This window comes from Hippichthys cyanospilos, chromosome 12, assembly GCF_059441005.1.
Source record: "Hippichthys cyanospilos isolate Australia breed blue-spotted pipefish chromosome 12, RoL_Hcya_1.0, whole genome shotgun sequence".
In the NCBI taxonomy this organism is placed as follows: Eukaryota; Metazoa; Chordata; class Actinopteri; order Syngnathiformes; family Syngnathidae; genus Hippichthys; species Hippichthys cyanospilos.
In genome coordinates, this window is record NC_142380.1 from 8833483 (window position 1) to 8855182 (window position 21700).

Here is a 21700-nt window from a genome sequence, read left to right on the forward strand (position 1 = left end):
AGCCGCAGGGAAAAACACATCATGTCATGAAACGTTAATTATGCAGGTAAGGCAATTCCCATTCGTGATGTCAACCTTGTTGCTTTTCAAGACGCCTTTCTATTTTTAACAAACCACAAAACGCAGCGTGTTTGTCATTGGGAAAAAAAAAAAGCTCATTGCTAGCTGCCTTAAAACATCAGCTATATTAGTGGTCCTTCATTTTCAGAAATCAGTGTTCCAAATTGTTTCTTTTTTTACTATAAATTCTTCTGGATTTTTCTCAGTCATTTGCCTTTATTATTAGTTGAAATGAGCTATACGAGTATTTTTTTTGTAAATAAATGCAGTAATTTCCCAAGTATAATAGTCTTTTTACCTGAAATTTTCCTTAACAAATAAAAAATAATGTCATGTGTTGTCATGTGTACATTCATACACATATATAAATAGAGAGAGCGAGAGAATAATGAAACAACGCATCATTTTGGAATGGCATTAGTTGAATTTAATGAATCCAGGCAAGGTGTAAGCAAACAATATTAACTGCGTGCAAAGATGCGATCAACTATTCCGGGTTTGCTCGATCTGAGGAAAAAAAAGCAAAAGCAGTATCCTTTGGTCTGTTGGTTGGTCACACTCTCCAGCTGTCTCCAAACTCTTGAACAGTCTTGGCCACCGTGCCGTCCGGTTTCATCCGGTCATTCAAGACTCTCCCGTCAAAGTTTCCGCACAGGCCGCCCACCTTTCGTTTGTATATTCGAGGGAGCGTTATTTCTGTGGGAATAAAGTATTTGCTTTTAGGGTCACAAACAAAAAATATTTACAAATGGTACGATACGTCTTTATTTTTCATTGCAATACTGTGTATTCCGTTCTAGCGCTGCAGCTATCAAGTATTTTGGTACTCAGATATCATACTGACAGTTATATTCAATAATCGAATTATCAGAATAAGATTAAAATAAAACACATTTGAGTTAACCTTAGTTTGTTAAAAAAGGAATTTCAACTGCCTGACTTGTGTCATTTACATCTATTAATCTGCTTTTGAAAAGTAATCCGATGGCTAACTTTGCTAGCATCGAGAGCTGCTCGCCGCTGCTAGCTGAAAACACTGGAGCCCCTGCTAATTGCTGGTGAAAATTACCATTTAATAGAAGTTCTTTTTTAAAGAACCCTTAATTAGCATAATTAGCAATTGCACCAGCCTTCAGGCCAACATAGGGTTGTTGACTGCTTTTGCTAGCCTACAGTACTTGGGGTACTTGAGCGCTGCTAGCTAGCAGCAAATTTATGCAAGACACTGCGCGAAACCCTGGCAACAAGCGCTGTGCATGACCATATTAGCGCAATTAAGTCTTTTTATTTGTGTCTTTAAATGGTGAATGAAAGTGAGTTAAGTCAGCCGTTGCAACACACAAAGAACTTCAAAATAAAAGCATAAAAGAATTTGTCTCTATTAAGTTTGTGGCATGGTAAGGTTATTTTTGAAGTTGGTGTTCTCACTGCATTGGCAGTGTGTTTTACAGCTAAGTGGAGCATTAAAAACTTTTTTATGTATTTTTTCTGATGTGTGTAGTAAATAAGCTGGTATTCGGGGCACCGACCCAGAGACACTGGTCTAGTTTTAGCCCTAATTCTGCCAACCCAAAACATATATAGTAAAGTTGTCAAGAAAGAGATTTTTTTTTTTTACCTGCGTCACTTTGTCCATTAAACTTCACAGAAAGACCAAAGTCCGTATTGAGATAAATGTGAGAGGCTCGCTTTTTAATATTTAGACCGGGAGATGGTGAAACAGGTGTATTAGTTTTCTGTCCATCAACCTGGAGAGAGAACCACACATTTAGAACAATTAGGACAAATGTTATGCGTTTTCCCAAAACCGGGCATATGGTGCAGAGATTAGTTTCGAATCAATGATGAAAATATGATTTTTTTCTTTAAATTTCTTTTTAGAGTTGTCCGTTTTGGGATTTCGACAGAACCAAACTCCTTCAGCTCTCGGCTTTTATTTTCTAGTAGCCAAACAGTTCAAATTGGAATTGGTGTGTATGAAAATAAGAAATTAGTGGACAATGCGCTCCATTGAGCGATAAATTTGGCAACATTTTAAAGATGTTTTTCCCTAAACTAAGGATTTCAACTTGGCAACTTTCACATTGCTGTAACTTTGTCAATCCGTTTCCATGTATTATATGTCATTTAAAGGGACTGAGATGTCAAAGTTGAACACATCAACATCTCAATCTTCATTTTAGGACATAAGCCCGATCTTGTGAAAACGCATCACAAATAATAATAATTCAAATGCGTCATTTGAATATGAAACTTGCTGATACTCACCAACAACTTCCGAAGCTTCTTAAACTCCACAGTATGATTGTACACCTTAATCTTGAGGCTTCTCAATCTGTGGCGCTCTTCATGCTCGTTGCTGTCATCTTCATCATCTTCACCATCACGGTCTTCTTCACTGCTTCTATCATCATCATCATCATCATCGGGTGCATTGATGCCCTCTATGTAAACCTCCTGCAGTTTACCGGGCAAGTTTTTGGTTCTGACCAACACATACGAGTGTTCTCCCTCAAAGCCGTGCTTCATGTTATCAAAAGTCCTGTACCCAGGGTTTCCGTTTATGGTACACTCATCAAAACCTGTTGTGTGACATCCACGTAATATTTTGAAATAATTAGAATCACAAAGCGTTATTGCCAGATAAGATGCATGGTTTAATTGCGTCCGTGACCGTACCTGTTTTCAGGCAGTAATAATTTCCCTTTTCATTTTGAAGGCAGACGGCATCTCCGTCACACTCCCCTTCATCGCAATCAATCTCTCCCACGTCATCATGCCTCTCACATCTACATTTCTGATGGCAGTGTTTGCTATACCACGCTTGACCCAACTGAAAGAACCGAGAGCCAGCACGGTAACTGTCGTGAACTCGAACGAAAGAAATCCAACCAAATCGGGACTCGTCACTTACTTGGTATTTATTTCCATCTCTGTCCACACAGCCACATTGTGGGATTGGCACGCAAACTCCAAGTCTCAGAACGTAGCCATCGTCGCACGTACATCCTGCCTCACAAACTCCACTTTGATTGCAATTGGGTGGACCGTTCAAAAATCGGCAGCTTGGACTGCAGGCGGGGATGCAGGTGCTGTAATGACTGTTTTGTGGACAGGAAGGCGCTGTTGACAAAAAAACAGTTAGAGGGAGTGAGAACATCGGTAAGAATTCACTTTTTTTTTGGGGGGGTGCTCTAAATGTTTGAATTTTCAGAGAAATGTTAGAAAATGTTAGCATCTGCCTGTGAAAGCTGTGGTAAGGGTTTGGTGAGGGGTTTTACTTCATAAAACATATCACCGAAACTAAAAAAAAAAAAATGTAAAGGAGAAAAAAGTTATTAAAAAGAAAAAACAACAAAAAATATACAAAAATGCATAACAAATAAAAAATAATAAATGAAAAACTAAATAAAAATGTACAACAACAAAGCTAATAAAAACAACTGAAAAACAAAAGACATACAATGAACAAATGACAAAACTTATAATAAAAAACAGTGAATGAAAAATCATGAAAAGGAAACATAAAATGAAAAGCAAATGAAAAAAACACATATAATAAATGAACAAACAAAACATAAATGAACACACTAATTGAAAAAATACATTAAAATGTACCAAAAAACACATAATAATAAAAAACAAAAGATGTATAACAAAAAACATATAATAATCCTAAAACATGAACAAAAAACAATTCAAAACATTACTAATATAAAACACACAAACGTAATAAATAAAATTAAAAAACAAATGAAAAAAACATACACTAAACCAAAAAATAATAAATGTAAAAAATGATAAATGGTAAAAACATATAATGACAAGCGATGCAAGCACAGTATGTCGGGTAATAATTATGTATTTGTCGCCAATTGTTATGGTGAGTTCTCCACTGTGTTTTTTTTTTTTTTTAAACGTCAGAATGAAAAACCATTGTGTCACTGGTATTGACTGGAGGTCTTTGCAAGACTCCCAAGCCTCTCAATGTGCTCTTACTCACTTGATTCGGGTGTGATTGTAGGATTTGGTCCAAGTCCATCTGTTGATGCTGGAGTCCCGGTTGGAGGTTCTGGTCTGACTGAGGTTTTTGGCTGGGATCCAGTTGTTGGTTCATTTCCTTCTGTCGTGTGAGGTATGGGTCTTGAGGTGGAATCATGATATGACACGGGTGGGGTCATTGCTTCAGTTGTCGGTTCCGGGCCCGGGTCTTCGGTTCCTTCGGGTCCTGGATGGTCGGTCGCTGATGGGGGAGCTGTGCCGGTGGTGCGAGGTGGTTGTGCCGTCTTTTCTGTTGTGACCGAATTAGTTGTCATGGGTTCAGAAGGAGTAGGTTGTGACAAGTCTAGAAAAAAGAAAAAAGATTAATAAACCATATTTCTCAGTCTATAATCTGCACCAGATTAAAAACTGCACCAACAAAAATGGAACAAAATCTATTCGTGTCATGTATAGGCCACACTATAGGCAGCGGGTTTTAGTGCCCCCTAGTGGCGAATTCAATCTCAAAATCAACACTGCGTCTTCTTCTGTCTCCTTTTGTTTATTGGGAGATCACCACATGGTGGTTAGCAAATAAAAATAGTGAAATAAAAACTGCTTATGAATTCCACTGGACTATAAACCACAGGGTTCAAAGCATGAGAAAAAGCAGCAGCTTATAGTCCAAAATATATGGTGGACTGTCAATTGGAGTATACGCTTACCTGAACAGCGCCCACTGTGTAAGGATATGTCATCTACGGCCACATCTGACTGATCATTAGAACCTCGTCGACCCTCAAAAATGATCTAATAATCAGAGAAAAATGTATTTTTTCCCTTGCGGACGTTGCTGAAAATACACGTGACTAACATCGTTTGAATATTCCCTACCTGAAAAGATCCCGTTGCGGTGAAGTCGACCTGGGCCAGATGCCACATATTCCCTTGATCATTCCTGATCCAACTAATAGCATTGGCTGTTTTGTCTTGAAGCAAATATACATGAAGGCCCATTGTTTGGGCTGAGCCGTACATATGGTACCAAAAGTGCAGACACTGAGGACCGGAAGCAGAACATTCAGAACTGATGAGACGAGCTGTGTCTCCATGTCCTGCGTCGTTGGCTTCGGTGTAAAGGTAGTGGCCATCTAGATTACGATGAAAAAGTTTAATTAGGTAATGCTTCATATTTTGATTTGAAAAATTGTACTTTACAGCTAAAAATCCGCAAAAAATCCGTTTTCTCGTTTCAAATGTTTTAAAATCTTTGGTGAGTACATAAATCGCGTGCTACATTGGCCTAAACATTTGGGAATGAGTTAAATCATTCAAACATGTGTGTTTGTTGTTTTTTATAAATACATTCTAATGCAATATAAAATACATGTAATTAATTTGATTAATCCGTCAATTTAAAAATCTGAGATTTCTAAATTAGCTACATTGTGAAATATTGATTTTGCAAAAGTGACAGAATGCTGGATGGGTGGTTTACAAGATTTACAAGATTTCTTTGTGCCATTTAAAAGGAGAGTCCACATATTTTTAAATTTTTAGCTGTAAAACGTTCCTTAAGTTCATTACTTCTAAATAAATATTTGTTGGGTTTGATTCTTCCATTAAAATCAATGTAAAATCAAAATAATCCAGAATGATTATGAAGAAAAACAAAACTAGATTTTATTTTAGCCTAGTTCAAGGCTAGGAGGCCTCAGGAGGATATATAAAATAAAAACCGTAACCCTGATTCTCTGTTATTGTCCTCACCCAAACAAGGATGTTTGTAGTTTAAGGTGTGTCTGACTTGTATCAACGACTTCTGTAATTATCATAAATAATTTACCAGTCCAATGAACAGAATGCGAAACTTTACTGTGGGTGAGTCAGAAGGTTAATTACGTCCTGTGGTGTGATCTGAAGAGGGGCCCGTCATCAGTGTCGGGGTCGAACCACTTTGGCTTGTCCAATCAAAGGCATCCGTAACCATCTGCGCCCACTGGCACAGATCGTTCTCAAAATTACAGCTGAGCTGGCACGCTGGGAAGTCGAAAATTTTACATTATTGACGAGAGTTAAAAACTTCATGGAAAGTAGCAGAGCAATCACTGGTACCTGACTGTTGTGGTCGATTCTGTGCGACTTCTGTAACATTGTTATTTGGGATTGAATGAGTCGTGGCTTGGATGGTAGGCCGTTGTGTGACATTTGCCTCAGGAAGCCAAGTTGGAACGGGTAAGCCATCGGTAACGTTCACTACAGGAAGCTCGGTAACTGCCGTTAAAGTTGGTGTGACGTTTGGATGAGCTGTGATGTTTCCCTCAGGTTCGGGAGGAGGAGTCGTTACCACGCCACTAACATCTAAAAAGAGAAGTAAAGTTTGGAGTTTGAAGAGGCTACTTTATTTTGAAAATGCCGTATTTTGCGTACCATGAGGTGCAAATAAAACCTTTTAGTTTACATGAAAATTTACATTCTCCCCTACAATCCGGTGCGCTGAGTACCAAAATCAGTAAAAATGTTACTGAGCGACGGGGATATAGTAGCAGGAATATGCACAGTATGTTCGAAGCTATAAACAAAGAAGACTATGTAAGACCTGCAGTTTGTACGCTGACAGTCATTAACATATCATAAAACGTTACAAATGATGTGCAGTACATATTCTGGCGGTGTTTCCGTATCATGTACACAACGTATTACGTACGGGGCGTACGCCGGAAGCGGTAATCCAATCAGAATATATAACGTACATTCCCTTGTATCACCGACTGAATGTTTGAGATTGAGACTGCGCCTGAAAATACGGTGTGTTATATGATGCGAAAAACACGGTAAGTGACACTTGTATTCCATGTGGATTTTTCAGACCTGAACATCGTCCGTTGTGAAGTGCTATATCATCTATGGCAACATCAGATTCTTCATTGGAACCTCTTCGTCCCTCAATAATGATCTAAGGAAAACAAAAAAGTAAGTTTTTTTTTTCCTTATTGTCTTATTCTACACAATGAGGCCCAACTTCCCCCCAATATAATTAAAAATCCATTTCAATGGTACATTCAACATGGCGCATTTCAATAATTTCCAACATGCCAACATTTGAATAAACTCCTATAAATGACCAATTTTTCACTCCCCTCAAAAAATGCCCATATTAGGACATATTCTACATAATTCACTCTCTCAACTGACTGATTCTGGTCAGTTCACTCAAACCACTTTATTATTCAGATTGACAAAATTCAAAACTGTTTTTAAAACCCCAAATTAAAAAAAAAAAAAATCATATTCTGCATCTTCAGTTTCTACATTTATCGACTGGTTCAAACCATTGCGATTTCTTGCTCATTGAGGTTCATTCCCTATATCATCATAATTCTATAAACATTAGTTCCAAATCTTTTCATATTATTTTCCATCATTCCACTTGCTTCAACGTGTTCTTTATTTTTTCTCTATTTTTTATTTTTTTCCTCAGTGAAGCATGACTTTTTATTAAGTCCTGTCTTGTGCATTTGTAAAAAGAGTGTTGCCTGGATTTGTATTCGTTCACCAGCCAATATAGTCGAAATTACTGAAATCGGTATTAGTCATAGTATAATATTAAAATTAAACCTAACTTTAAGCTAATTTTTGTGCTAGCGCACCCAAGAAGGATAGTTCATAGTAAAACAGGTAGTACAAAAGGTTAGGCTAGACCCATGCTGAATCTAGTTATTTTTTTCACCATTGCACCATCATTGGCCGACAACGTTTGCAGGAATTTACCTGGAAAGATCCGTTGATGGTCAAATCCACCTCAGCCAAATGCCACGCATTCCCTTGGTCATTCCTCTTCCACCAAATAGCTTCAGCTTTTTTGTCCTGCAGTAAGTATAGATGGAGGCCCATTGTATCGGCCGAGCCGAACATGTGGTACCAGAACTGCAGACATTGAGGTCCGGAGGCGGAACATTGGGAACTGATGAGACGAGATGTGTCTCCAAGTGATGCGCTGTTGGCTTCCGTGTAAAGATAGTGACCATCTAGATTTAGACAGAGTGTCTCATTAGTTAGCTCTTTATATGAATTCAAATGTGATTTTTTTTCGTGTGGTTTTTCTAGCTAAAATGCTATACTTTTGACTTTACATGTTCTGACTAGATGGAGCAATTTTGGAAAAGCTGCATTCACGCTACAAATCAAATATTTTTTTTAAACGAGTATTTTCTCAAGCACACTAAAGACCTTTTTAAATAACATACTATTAGCGCATAAAAAAAAAAACTGATATATATATATATATATATATATATATATATATATATATATATATATATATATATATATATATATATATATATATATATATATATATACTGTACTATACATACTGGCATACACAATATGCAGTATACAGAAAGCCAAATAAATGTAATCCGTTTTCACAAAAACAGGCTCATCTCATGGAGATTAGTTTTGAGTTATTGACAAAAATTCATGTGTATGGAGAAAAGGGTTAGTGGACTATGCACACCACTTAAAGCTGAATGTGCCAAAACGTTAAATATGTTTTTAACTGGACAACATTCAAATTGCTGTCACACTGTCCATTTTTGAGGTACCCCATGTATTATGCATGATTCTAAAGGAAATCCTGTGTAGAATTAGAATATATCAATATTTCCATTTTTTTTCAGCGTCATAAGACTGATTTTGTGAAAACACATCATAAATGTCATTGATAAGATGAAAATCAGTCAAACCGAAAGAAGGAAGTAAAAGCTAGTAAATGTGTGCCACCGCCTCAGGTGATTATCATAACGAGCCTAATTACGGAGTAAAACTATGGATGAGTCAGAGGGCGAATTACGTCCTGTGGTGTGATCCGAAGAAGGTCCTGTCTTCAACGTCGGGGTTGAGCCACTCTTTCTTGTCCAGTCAAAGACATCCGTAACCATCTGCGCCCACTGGCACAGATCGTTCTCAAAATTACAGTTCAGATGGCACACTGGAAAATCTGAAAAAAAAAATGAGCGTGGATAAAATAATCTTGAAAGTCCAGGGTACAAGGGAAGGGAAATTCTTTCAGAAATTCCTTTACAAATTGTCGTAAATCCAATGGTTTAATTGCATAAAGTTCTCTAGTATATCAAACAATTTATTAGTAGTAGTGGCGCCTGTTTTTTAATTGTTAGAGAGTGACTTTTAGTATATGCTCCGGGGTACATGAAAATTGACAGTGGGCCGCAAATGGCCCCCGACCCATAGTTTGGACACCACATTGTAGTTGACTCATTGTACCTGACTGTGGTGGTCGGTTCTCTGCGGGTCCCGTAACATTGTTATCCGGGATTAAATGAGTTGTTTCTTCAACGGAAGGTGGTTGTGTGACATTTGCTTCAGGAAGCCAAGTTGGAGCAGGAAATCCATCTGTAACATTCACTACAGGAAGCTCGGTAACTGCCGTTAAATTTGATGTGACACCTGGAAGAGCTGTGGCGTTTCCCTCGGGTTCGGGAGGGTGTGTCGTCACCGCGTCGCTTAGATCTAAAAAAAAAAAAAAAAGGTTGGAATTTTAACGACTTTTAAACAGGTTATATTTTTTAATAAGCAACGCGCTTGCGTTCTCTACATTTTCCAGACCTGAACATTGCCCATGGGAAAGTGTGACATCATCTATGGCGACATCAGATCGTTCATTGGAGCCTCTGCGCCCTTCAATAATAATCTGAATAGAAACGACAAAAAAAGAGATTTGAATTTCTTGTTTACTAAACAGTTAGCTGGTAATGCTAATTGCGACCAGCCAAGTTCAGACATTAGAAGTAGACATTTTTGTCATTCCGAATGAAGAACTCTGGGTTACACAGGACTTCAACTATTCCGGTTTGCTCGTTCTGTTAAATCGGGTCAACCTTGTGACACGTCGAGATTGACATCATGCGATTTGTAAAAATGTCGCTTATTTGTCAATTTAGCACAGTAGTTGTGATTGAACACATTTGATTAAAACTAGTAGGGCTTGTTGTAATCAGCTAACATAATCATCTGATTATGGCCCTTCAAACATCAGCCAAAAATATTTGCAGGATATTTACAATTACATGCCGCCATTTTAATGCACGTATACAACAACATTATCATGCATTTAGGTCAAGACGGAGTACGTGAAGACTGGACGCAGCTTGACTAATTGGGACTGAGCTGTATACACAACGCTTGTTCGGATTCGCAAAATCTGTGATTCCTAATTCGGGTTCGGCCTTTTTATTTCGATTGTTTATCTGGAGTATTTTTATTCCGATTGGTCATTCCGCTATATTGCAATGGGAAACTAATTGTTTACCTGAAAAGCCCCAGTGACATTCAGTTCCACCTGAGCCAAGTGCCACCGATTTCCTTGGTCATTCCTCTTCCGCCAAATAGCATAGGCTTTTTGCCCCTGCAGCAAATATAAATGGAGACCCATAGTATCGGCCGAGCCGTACATGTGGTACCAGAACTGCAGACACTGAGGACCAGGGGCGGAGCACTCTGAACTGATTAGGCGAGCCGTGTCTCCCTGCGTGGCGCTGTTGCCTTCGATGTAAAGATATTGGCCATCTGGAGAAGACAAATCAAAGGGTCGCTGTTCTGGAATCGCTTCTTCATATTCGTGCGTTTTGCTATGTGCGCCCAAGACCATACCACCAGTGTGGTCCGAGGAAGGTCCTGTCATCAAAGTAGGCGTAGAACCACTCTGCTGTGTCCAGTCAAAAGCATCCGTGACCATCTGATTCCAGCTGCAAATATTTCCGTCGAAGCTACAGTTCAAGGTACAAACTGCAAAGGAACAAAAGTAATACAAACACCACTCCATAAAAATGTCAACATTTTCTTTTAACTACTTTAAAAAGAGATACCAAATCTGCATAGTTTCTCTTCTTTTGCGCTAACCTGGTTCTGGGGGAAGGACCTCTGCAGTTAAGGGAGGTTCTGTTCCCCTCCCAAGACTACCTAGAGAAAGTATTAGATACGATTGCAAAAAATTGATACTGGTACAGGGTGTGCAAGACACATTTTTCTATTAGTCGTTGATTACTTGAGCAAGAGTCGAACTGGATGGAAATGTCATCTATTGCCACATCTGATAGAGCATTGGAGCCTCTGATTCCTTCCACAATGATCTAAAAAGCGTCAATACATACACAACATGAGACCAAACAAAACCTGTATAGAATTCACCAGAAATTCACCAATATTGCTCATGGCTAACCTGAAAAGGGCTGAAAACATTGAGGTCAACTTTTCCTAGGTGCCATTCTGGCCCCTGGTTGTTCTTCATGGACCAAATCTTGGTTGCTTGGCTTCCTTGGAGGAGGTACATATTGAGAGCCATGGCTGTGGCAGAGCCATGCAAATGGTACCAGAACTGAAGGCAGACCGGACCACTGTAATGGCACTCTGAGCTCAACAGACGAGCCGGGTCTCCATGTGTTACGCTGTCACCCTCAATGTACAGGTAGAATCCCGCTAGAGGGACGATGGGACCGTGTGAGGTTCAGACGTAAGGAAACGTTGATAAAACCAAGTGAGACCGTGGCATTGGGTTTTTACCCCCTGTGGTGTGGTCGTGGTTTGGCCCGCTGCCGATTGTTGGGGTGGCCCCGGAATATCTCGTCCAATCAAAAGTGTCCTGTATGAGCTGCTGCCATCCGCACAAGTTCTTCTCAAAGTCACAGTTCATGGGACACACTATGGGGGAATTGAGGCATTTGAGAAAAGATGAATTTCATCCAGTTCTTATGAATATGAACAAAATGTAGTTTTCATAGCTGTGCAAGTCTACAAAAAATTGTTGAAGGATTAATAACTGGATCTTTGATGGCTCTTACAAGCTGGATCTGGTGTTTGAGGTGGAAGTGTTGGAGAGGGTGCAGTTGTTGGAGGAGTTTCTGTTGTTTGGGGTTCCTCTGAAAAGGCGGGAAAGGAAAAACTAAAATAAAAGGTACTCACAAAAGACACTAGGACTGTAAATAGAAGTGCAATGATTAAAGGATTAACCAATAATCAATCCATTACCAAAATAATTGATAATTTCTTATAGTTATCGATTGTTTCAAGACCTAAAATTGTCCAAATGCTAAGATTTTTTTTTCAGATTTCTTTAGTCCTCTATAAAAGCAGACTTCTTAGCATTGAGTTGAATTGAAATTAAACATTTGCAAACATCTTTTACTTTAGAAAACAACAACTACATTTTTGCATTTCTGATGTGTTACGGACCAACAAAGCAAACAAATCATAAAGAAAATTGTTTTAGTATTTTCAATTTGAAAAGAAGCCCTCGCCTCACTGATAGACGGATATTTGCGAGTGTTGACAACTGCAGCTAATGCTAAGTCAATTAAGGTCATTTTTAAGACATTCGCCTGTACTGAACTTGTGACAAGAAAAAACATTAGAACTGTTAGCAAAAGTTTGGAGAACGTCTGCGGATTTGCAAACATCCCCCCCCCCCAGTGGGATAGGGACTTTTGGAATGATCTTAACATGTTCAAAATTTGTTTGCGACAAGAAAACTTTGAGAAAGTCTTAAATTAGTTTGGCGAAGGTTTGAGACTGATGGAAAACGCAACATTTGCTAGCAACATCAAGACTCATAAATGGTCGCCCCCCCCAGGGGGATATAAACTATATTTCCTATTTTTTGAAAAAGGGATGGAAACTAAAATGTATTTGAAAAATCGGATTCATTTCTTAACGTACCACAGACGAAACCCGAGGCCCAATAGGGTAGCTCCACTCCTGCCACTTGGCAGGCAACGGCGTAGGATTTCAGAGATTCACATAAGGTGTAATTATTTCCGCTGGTGGCACAATAGTCGTTCACACAACTACTGATGTAGATGCTCGGGTGAATAAACTCATGGCAGGACTTGAAGTCGTCTCCGAGTATGGCAAAACACTCAACGTAGGCTTGGTTCTCCTCCTCCTCATTTCCACATGGTCGCGGCTCATTTGGGCGGGAAATACATCTCGGGGGAGAGGATCACGTGACTATTCTATTTAATACTACAAAAGTTTTTATGTGTTATAGGAAAAGAACTCACTCATGATTGTGCTCCAGCCTCCAGCTGTCTCCAAACTCAAATGGGCCTGTAGCGTTTTGGCCGTTCGGTTTTATGAAGTCATCGTCCTGCTGTCCCGAGTAGGTACCGCACAGGCCACATAGTCGATACTTGTAGCTGTCATCCACCTGCAAGAAGAACCTGTTCTGCCCATCCATCACCATTCTAAGTCCGAAGGTTGTCTCCAAGACAACGTAGCTGTTATTCTTGTAAACCCAGACTGAACCGGAAGGAAGAGAGATGGAAAAAGGGAGTCCAACATAGCTTTTATTTACCTGGAAAGAGAGAGAGAGAATAAATACTTTGGTGATATTTTACAATATTTGCATTGTGATGTTTGCTGTTTCAGGTGCAGTCAAATTGGTCAACCGTGAGGCTAATGTTCCTCAACTGACTTCCTCATTGTAATAAATGACAACAGATGATTTCAAACAAAGGACGTATGACCTTTGTGTCATAAACGTCACGAGAACTTCCCATCTTACTTTGCATTGACTGTATGAGCCATCGTTACGTAAATTGAATAATGGATGAGACAGTTTTACAATTTTTACGATACTTTTGAGACCAAGTGTATTTTTTTTTTATTTACATTAGTAGACATTTGCTTTTGCATTCAGAGAACATTACGTAATATGTACAGTACTTACGCTGGCATCGATAAACCAATCAGAGAACATTGAGTATTATGTACAGTACGTATCCTGGCAGCACTCATTTTGACTCAGATCCCTGACTAAGTCCTAATGTACTCTGCACAGGACATCCTGGCCTTTGCAATGACGTCTCATGTTGCTGAGTGCACATAGTACGTTATGTTATTCTTCTCTATTTGGTTTATCCATGCTAGCATACATACTATATGTGTGTTCCTTCCCTAACATCCCTGTGTGGGAAATGGTCCAACATTCTGTCAAGCTTACCAAAGTGGCACAGTAAAATTTTTGCAGAATTCGGGACTCGGATTGTACCCCATTGTAGTCCCCGCTGTAGATTTTGAGAAGTACAAAGGCTTTTAACTACCCTTTATCGTACGGAAAACACGTAATATTTTATGACTGATTCTCTGATAATAATGTTACATTTGAACGCTCAAAATTTTCAAAAACGTTCCGACGAGGATGTTACTCACAATGACTTGGCTGCTCTGATTCAACGTGAGATGCAAATCCTCAATTTGGATCGTCACCGCATCCAGTTTGGCGCGTGTGGAGTTGTAAAGCGGAGGATGCCTGTTGTGGCCCGTCACTGTGAACTGGACGGAGCTTTCTTCCGCACACGTGGTCGCCAGCGTGTAAGCGCATCCCCCTTGAAAGTCGTACGCCATCCCGTCAAAGGTGATATAGTGCGGATCGCCGTACACGCTGCAGGTGGCAGCATCCATAGGGAAGCATCCTTTGACCCCGGCCTTAATTTTACAAACTTCATTTGCGGCGCATTTCATCAACGTGCAGTGGACGTTATTGCCACCAATACATTGGCACAGCTGCAAACAATCTCCTTCCAAGATCGTTTGTCCTTTCTGCAAGGCGATTGGTGAGAATCAATAGTGTGGTCTGTGATAGAAGGCAAGTCTAGTCAGTCATTGATGGCTCATACCTCATAATGTTTCTTTTGATACCAGCAGCCACAGTCCTCTGCGGGAACGCACTTGCCCCCGCTGAATTTAAAGCCAGCGTTGCACTCGCACCTTTCCTCACAACTACCGCATGATCCCACCCGGTCCAGACTGGAGCATACGTCTTCACATCCATCAGCACATGAATTGTAATGGCTGTTCTCACCACACCGTGGAGCTGTAGGGCCAAGAAAGATGATATTTTTTATGATTCAAATTCAATTTCGTTATGCAGTCAGACAAGGACTAAATGGCTCCAATATTTGGCATTTTTTAAAAATTTGATGGCCAGTAATAGATCAATTACAATTGCCTAAACTCCAAAGAGGTATATTTACTTAAATTTTCAGTGAACTTTATTTGACATTCTGTTGACTCTTGGAGCGCAATGTGTATTTTTTAAAAATCTGAATGCCTGTGATAGGTCACTTTAATATTGTCAAAACTCCAAGGAACTATATTTATTTCAATTTTCAGTGAACTTCATATGAGATTCTGCTGACTCAGGGAGCTGACTCTGAATTGTTGACTTTTATTTTACTTTGAAATTTCAGAGAGCTTGAGAAACTCTTGGGAGATATTTTGATGTACAATATTTCAGTTTTACAACATACTGATGACCAAGGAGGCTCCCTGATTTCTTTGTTAACATTTTGTGGCAAAATTAAAGATACATTAATAACTCTATCATGTAAATTAGAGACGTTTAATTCCACTTTTTTCAGACTCATATCAGTACGAGTTATAAACTCTTGAGGTGCCACCGATACCAAGTACTGATACCAGTAGTACTTCTAATACATTAAATCTTAAACCACAAAAACTTCTCCATAAGAGCAGCCACAGTACCAGTATCAGCTGCAGAGTACCAATACCTTGAAATAAAGACAAGTATCACTAGTAGTATTCACCCGTCCCTAATGCAAATCTTAAAGGTTTTTCAAAAAACACGTTTGGTGCTGGGCCAGTCACATATTTAAAAAAAAATAAATAAATAAATAAATAAATATATATATATATATATATATATATATATATATATATATATATATATATATATATATATATATATATATATATATATATATACAGTATATATATACAGTATATATTATATTTATTTTATATATATATATTTTATATATATTTTACTTTTTTTTTCATAATTTTTCCAAATTTCAGTTATTGCCACTCTTGAATGGTAATAATCAAAGTCTATTTGTAAGACGAAGTAATGAAGAACATACTGCAAATTGTAGCGTTCCACCATGCAGGCACGGTAACTCCAGCATCCCTGCAGATATCGGCGTACATCTGCAAAGTCTCACAGAGCACTGAAGGGTCGCCGTGAGCGGAGCACATTTTGTTCACACATCCCCTGAAGTAGCCTGGTGCTCCCAGAACTGATCGGCACGCCGCAAATGGCCCGCTACTCGAGAGGAGGCTCCCGCATTTGAGCTCATTAGCATACTCTGCCTCCTCTAGTGGATCACACTGTCGAGGAACCAGAATGGTTTCGCAGGCGGCGTTTGTTTGCTGCGTCTGCCAGCTGTTAGCCAAAGCCGTGGCGTCGTGGGCCGACGCGCCGTCAGGATTTCTCAGGTCATCTTCGCTAAGATGATTGAAATTTCCACATAAGCCGCATACTTGGTCGGCGTAAATGGGCGGCAGGGTGATTTGCACATCACCCACAATGTCATATGACACGGAAAGGCCAAAACTGGTTTCAAGTGTAACAGCTGCCTGGTTATTCTTGATTTGGACACTGTTAGTCCTGAATGGAAGATTCCTCCAGATCCCTTTGACCTAAAGGACGATATCAAATAGATTGTACAGATATTGTAAGCTTTTAGCGACTTATATGCAAAATTATTAACACATTATGCGACTCCTTTTCACAAAATCATTTAGCGGATATTGATGTATTCTAATTGCAAGCATAATTTCCTTTAATATGATATACAATATTGACAAAAGTGACAATTGATGAACAGCAGTTTGAATGTTGACAAATTGTAATCCCCAGTTTTGAGAAAAAAGCCTTTACGTTTTCTGGCACGCGCATCTTGCGCATTCTTTACTAATCCCTTATTTTCTTAGACCTTCATTACAATTGGCTGCGAGGAAATGAAAAATGAATGAATTAAATTGAAAAAAGGCTAATCACAGGCTAAAAGATAGGTGGCCACAGCTCTAATCTGCTTTATTTTAAATTGCATTTCAAGATGAAATGTCTCATTTTAGTGTTGGACAAATAGAAATGAAAACGTTAAAAAAATAGTAAAAATCTGAGCTAGCAGAGTTAAGCTGAATTATCCCAAAATTTCACCAAGCTATTTTTTTTTTTAATGAAAATTATTGTGCAGTACTTGATTGTGATGGCACAACATGAAATCCTAAATTTGAAGACAACTGGAGCAGGTGTTTTGGAGCTTCGGGCCACCGAATTTTGACATTTTTAGCAAAAAGGGGCGTGGCTGCCGTTTTCAAACCATATCTCAGGAACTACTAAGTTGATCTTCTCAAAAGAGCTATCATTGGAAAGGGAATTCAACAAGGATTTCAAACTGCGATCATAGAATTATGCAAAGTTGGCGCAGAGATTACTAACTCGGTTTAGCCTGAAAAAAAAAAATTCTCAAGGGGTACTTTATCAAAAAAAAAAAGATGCAAACTTTTCTAAAACATACAAACCTGGAGCAATTAAGGTTTAAGGACAATTTTAGCGGCAGATCAAACCATGTTGTTTTTGATAGCATGGCCCTGATTCTCGGGCGTTTTGGTCCTACCACAGTTACTCACCACAACTCTGTGTGTCTGCCCTTTGAAAAGAGACACTCTGTCGTTCCCCACGGACACAATGACCTGCTGCACAGCTGGAAGTGATGAATTCCCATCATGCTCACTGACCACCTCCACGCTAAAGGTGGCCAAAGCCTCAGAGGAAGAGCAGGTCTTTGCCAGAATGTAGTTGCAGGGGGCCAAGAAGCGAAATTGCACTCCGTCAAAAGTGCTGAAGTCCGTGTCGCTATGTATAGCGCACATCCCGGCGTTGGACACCTCCCTGGGGCTTCGCGTCCGACGGCCGCAGCTTCGACCCTCAGGACACTCAGAGGGAGCGCAGGAAAGCTGCCTTTCTGAGCATAGGCACCGAGTGGACCGGTCTGTCCATATCTCCTGGTCCGGATCACACTGCTGTCCTGTGGGAGATGAGACGCGATAATGGATCGCTTTCAATGTGGGCCGTGTTACACTGAGCCCTTTTACAGCCTGACCCACGTTTCAGTTAACATTTGTAATGGTAATTCTTTTATCAGACAACTCAATTTATCGGCGGTCGACGAGATGTAAGAAAAACACAATTGAGTCGGCATAGTTTGTTGAAAAGTTATCAGTAGGAACGGGAACTTTGTTGGGCTGTCTTTATTTACCCTTGTGAGGGATTTCACCCAATCTTATGATCTTCACATCAAAGGGAAAACATTGAAAGGGGACACAAGGGAGCTGAAATTCCACCTAGAGGGTGACACCATGTCAAAGTTCAACATGGCACAACCACTTTGTTATCACACTCGCAGGGGGGTGCCATCCCTTTGTTATAATACTGCCAGAATGATGTGGAGGAAAATTATACAAAAATGGTCAAAATACTGCAGAAGGGTTCAAGTGTGAACAGTTATTTACATGTATTTACCTTAGTTGGAGCTATGCAGTACAATACTCACCGCATGAACCTCTTCTTATTCCGATACGGTTGAATGCGATCTGATTCTCCAAGGACGCAGTTTGGACTGCTTCAAGCTCAACCTAGTTCAAACACCATTATTGACCTTGACTTGCGCATTAGCATATATTGAATATTTTCAGATTCATCAATGGAGTCTCTTACCCTTGTCCCAGATTCAATGACGTTTATAGGCACAAATACTTGTCTCCAAGAATCCGGTGGCACTGTATATGAGGTCCAGATTTCCTCTTGACCAGAACTGCTTTTCAGCAAAGCTCGAAGTTTTAAAGCATCAGGAGGGAGCAAGTACCAGAACTCCAGACAGGCTTCGCCTTGATCCAGCGCATCACTTACTATTAGAGTACCTGGAGGCGAAAAGACATTCGGGTTGCATAATCTAAACAACGCCAGTTGTACTGCAGCACATATCGGAGATGACCTTTGACCTGTTCTCCTTCCATTAAGAATAACTGTACCAAATAGTGCCTGCTTACGCAATTTGGAGAACTTTTGTGTTCTATCCTAACGTTGAGTACAGAAGAAAGGAAATCCCTAGATCGTTGGCGTTTAAATAAAACAAGAAACACATCTGCCACCATGTAATATTCATTGAATGCAATTTTTTTTTCAGTGTTGTCGGAGAAAACCTCAAATGCAAAATGACTTCTTCAGTTGTTGAGAATGACCCGGTTGTTCAGCTAAGAACCAATCAGTGTTTTATGAGTTTGGTTATGTGATGTTGGTAAGTTGAGCTGTGATTGGTTATTGCTTGAGCTTTGAGTAATTTTGATGTCAAAATGACTGCCCACTGAGATGGATGAAAAACAGGGCAATTTTGCTCCTTAATTGGTATTGCACAATCCCCCAAATAATTAGAATGCCGTGTAGGGCTGCATAGAACACTTCCCCTTTTAATTATAAAAGACTAATCGTTTGCTTTAAATAAATAGTGGTAACACGGTTAATATAATGTAATGTGATTGAACATGCTCCTGAATATAAATAAAACATTCAAACTTTCCCATTATATGTGATTTTTAATCTGAAATACTGACGTAAAATGTATTTGTATCAGTACATTCAAACCCAGATATTGATACTCAGTAGACAAAAACTCATTAAAAAAATAAAAAAGCTTTTTTCATACCACTCTTCCATTCTTCAATATTTTCACAAATTCATGTAAAAATGCAAAATCCCCAAATTTGCATATGGTATTTTTCTTACTTGATCTTTGGTGACTCGTTGTCCAGTCGCACGCTGCATCGCCACTTTTGCCAAATGAACATTGCGTAACATATTCTGTCAAAGAATACAAACATTTTTTATACTGCATATCTATAATTTTACATTTTTTAAGCGTACAAAAAAAATATAGCACATTTCTTAATTTATTTTTTCAATCACATCATTTTCAGCTGAAGGGTAATGGGGGATTGATGTTGAGAAAATGTCATTTTTTTTTAAATGTTTTTTTTATTGTTATTTTGTTTTAAAGAGCTAGAAAAGTTCACATATGTTGCCAAACAGCAGCATTTTTTTTTTTTTTTGCCCATCCATGTAATAAATGATTGTAAACAGGTTTTCTGAATTTAGCTAATCTCCAAATTGTCAACTTTTACATTGACAAATTTAACAGAAGCTTTATTTTTGTATGTATGAACCGGACTGGACTATAGGCCGTAGGTTACATGAGATATTGACACAGAAAGATGGTACATGGATGTTTTTGAAAAGTATTTATTGTTTTTCCAAACTGCCTGCTTACAGCAACATCATGTGAAGGCATGATGTTACTGTAAGCAGGCAGTTTGGAAAAACAATAAATACTTTTCAAAAACATCCATGTACCATCTTTCTGTGTCTCAGACTAATAAGTGTTTAGAAATAAGAGCAGCAGCAGCATTTTTTCAGCATGATGCCAACATGCTCAGATTTTTAGAATACTGCACCAACACAATAGGAACATGCCTGATTGCATTTAACATTTGAGAGTGCCCCCTGCTGGTGAGTAAAATAGCAGTTCAAACTCCAAATCATTATTTTGATAGCATTGTCTTCCGCCCGCCTTTATTGGCTGGGAGATTGCCCCCTGGTGGCTAGTAAAAAACCTGCAGATAGCCCGTACTGGACTATAAGTAGTCCGGAAATTCACGGTAATATCCATAAATGCTTTTTTCAAAGCCATAGCAATGATTTCATACCTGTATCTCGTCTCCATTCGGGTAATTTAACAGATGAAACGTCATTTTTCGCCCTAATACAATTGGGAAATATATTAGAGACATTTGCCAAGCACACACCATCTAAAGTGGGAGAGTACTTTACCTGGATGGAGTCCCGGTCAGAGTTAGAAAGAGTAGCAAGAAATGCGTGCAAAAGCCTCCAAGCATGGTTGATCTCTTCACGCCAGCTCTCACCTGGATGATGAGGACAGACTTGTTGTGAGGCAAGGCAGATGAATGGATGTGACCTTTTCTCTGCCGGGACAGAGCGGCGCGGCTGCGGAGAAATCGTAGGGCGCGCGGTTTTTATAGCCCACTCGAGCAGGTAAACGCTGCGGTGGGTGGAGACGGTAAGGTAAAAACTGAGGACATAAAATATGTTCTTCCGCTGACAACAGCGGCAACGTAGCAACAGGAAACGGCAATAGATAAGGTCACTGTTTTAGCGTTGCTAGCTCATAAAAAAAAAAAAAAAAAAGGGGAATATTTGTTTGAAGAAATCCATGGCATGATGAGGCTATCTGTGAACCCATTCAATCCCAATGACTTATTTTTACGTTTTTTGGGGGGTTTTTTTCGGTTTGCTTGTTTGGCGTCCAAAAATTCTATGCACTTATTTATATTTATTTATTTAATTATATATATTATATTTATTTATTCATTTATTTATTTTTTTATTTGTTTTGGCTGAATGAGCTTTTAGAAATGCCTAGTACTAAATAAATTTAGTGCTAAAATAATAGTTTACTAAGTAATTCCTAAGTAATCCTTTGCTTTAGGTACTAAAGAACTGAAGTAATTAATATAGGCATTCAATTGCAGGTTATTTTATCTTATCTATATTTATTCAAGTGTTTGGCTAAAGAAGAGTCTAACATTGGCTGGTACTAAATAAATCTAGTACAAAAGTAATTGTTTATTTTATGTACTACAGTATACTAAAGTAATAGGTTACTTGAATTCTAAAGAACTTTAGTAATCAATTGTTTTGAGT

The 21700-nt window shown here is 39.0% G+C and overlaps 1 protein-coding gene across 1 annotated transcript; it reads right to left on the minus strand.

Annotated features, from left to right (window-relative positions):
- Positions 1–464: 464 nt before the first annotated feature.
- LOC148414751 (zonadhesin) lies at positions 465–20960 on the minus strand. The gene is made up of 33 exons (XM_088430419.1): positions 20810–20960; positions 20686–20738; positions 19709–19783; positions 18644–18846; positions 18480–18561; positions 17557–17954; positions 16002–16560; positions 14736–14932; positions 14269–14658; positions 13119–13411; positions 12775–13043; positions 11901–11978; positions 11623–11760; positions 11282–11538; positions 11108–11192; positions 10963–11022; positions 10714–10848; positions 10373–10629; positions 9670–9754; positions 9328–9573; positions 8897–9043; positions 7813–8069; positions 6913–6997; positions 6157–6402; positions 5944–6081; positions 4936–5192; positions 4767–4851; positions 4064–4405; positions 2975–3183; positions 2740–2893; positions 2329–2642; positions 1679–1808; positions 465–756 (listed from the first exon to the last, which is right to left on the minus strand). The coding sequence occupies exons 1-33, from the start codon at positions 20872–20874 to the stop codon at positions 614–616; spliced, it is 6432 nt and encodes a 2143-aa protein (XP_088286545.1). The 5' UTR covers positions 20875–20960; the 3' UTR covers positions 465–613.
- Between the last annotated feature and the right edge of the window lie 740 nt (positions 20961–21700).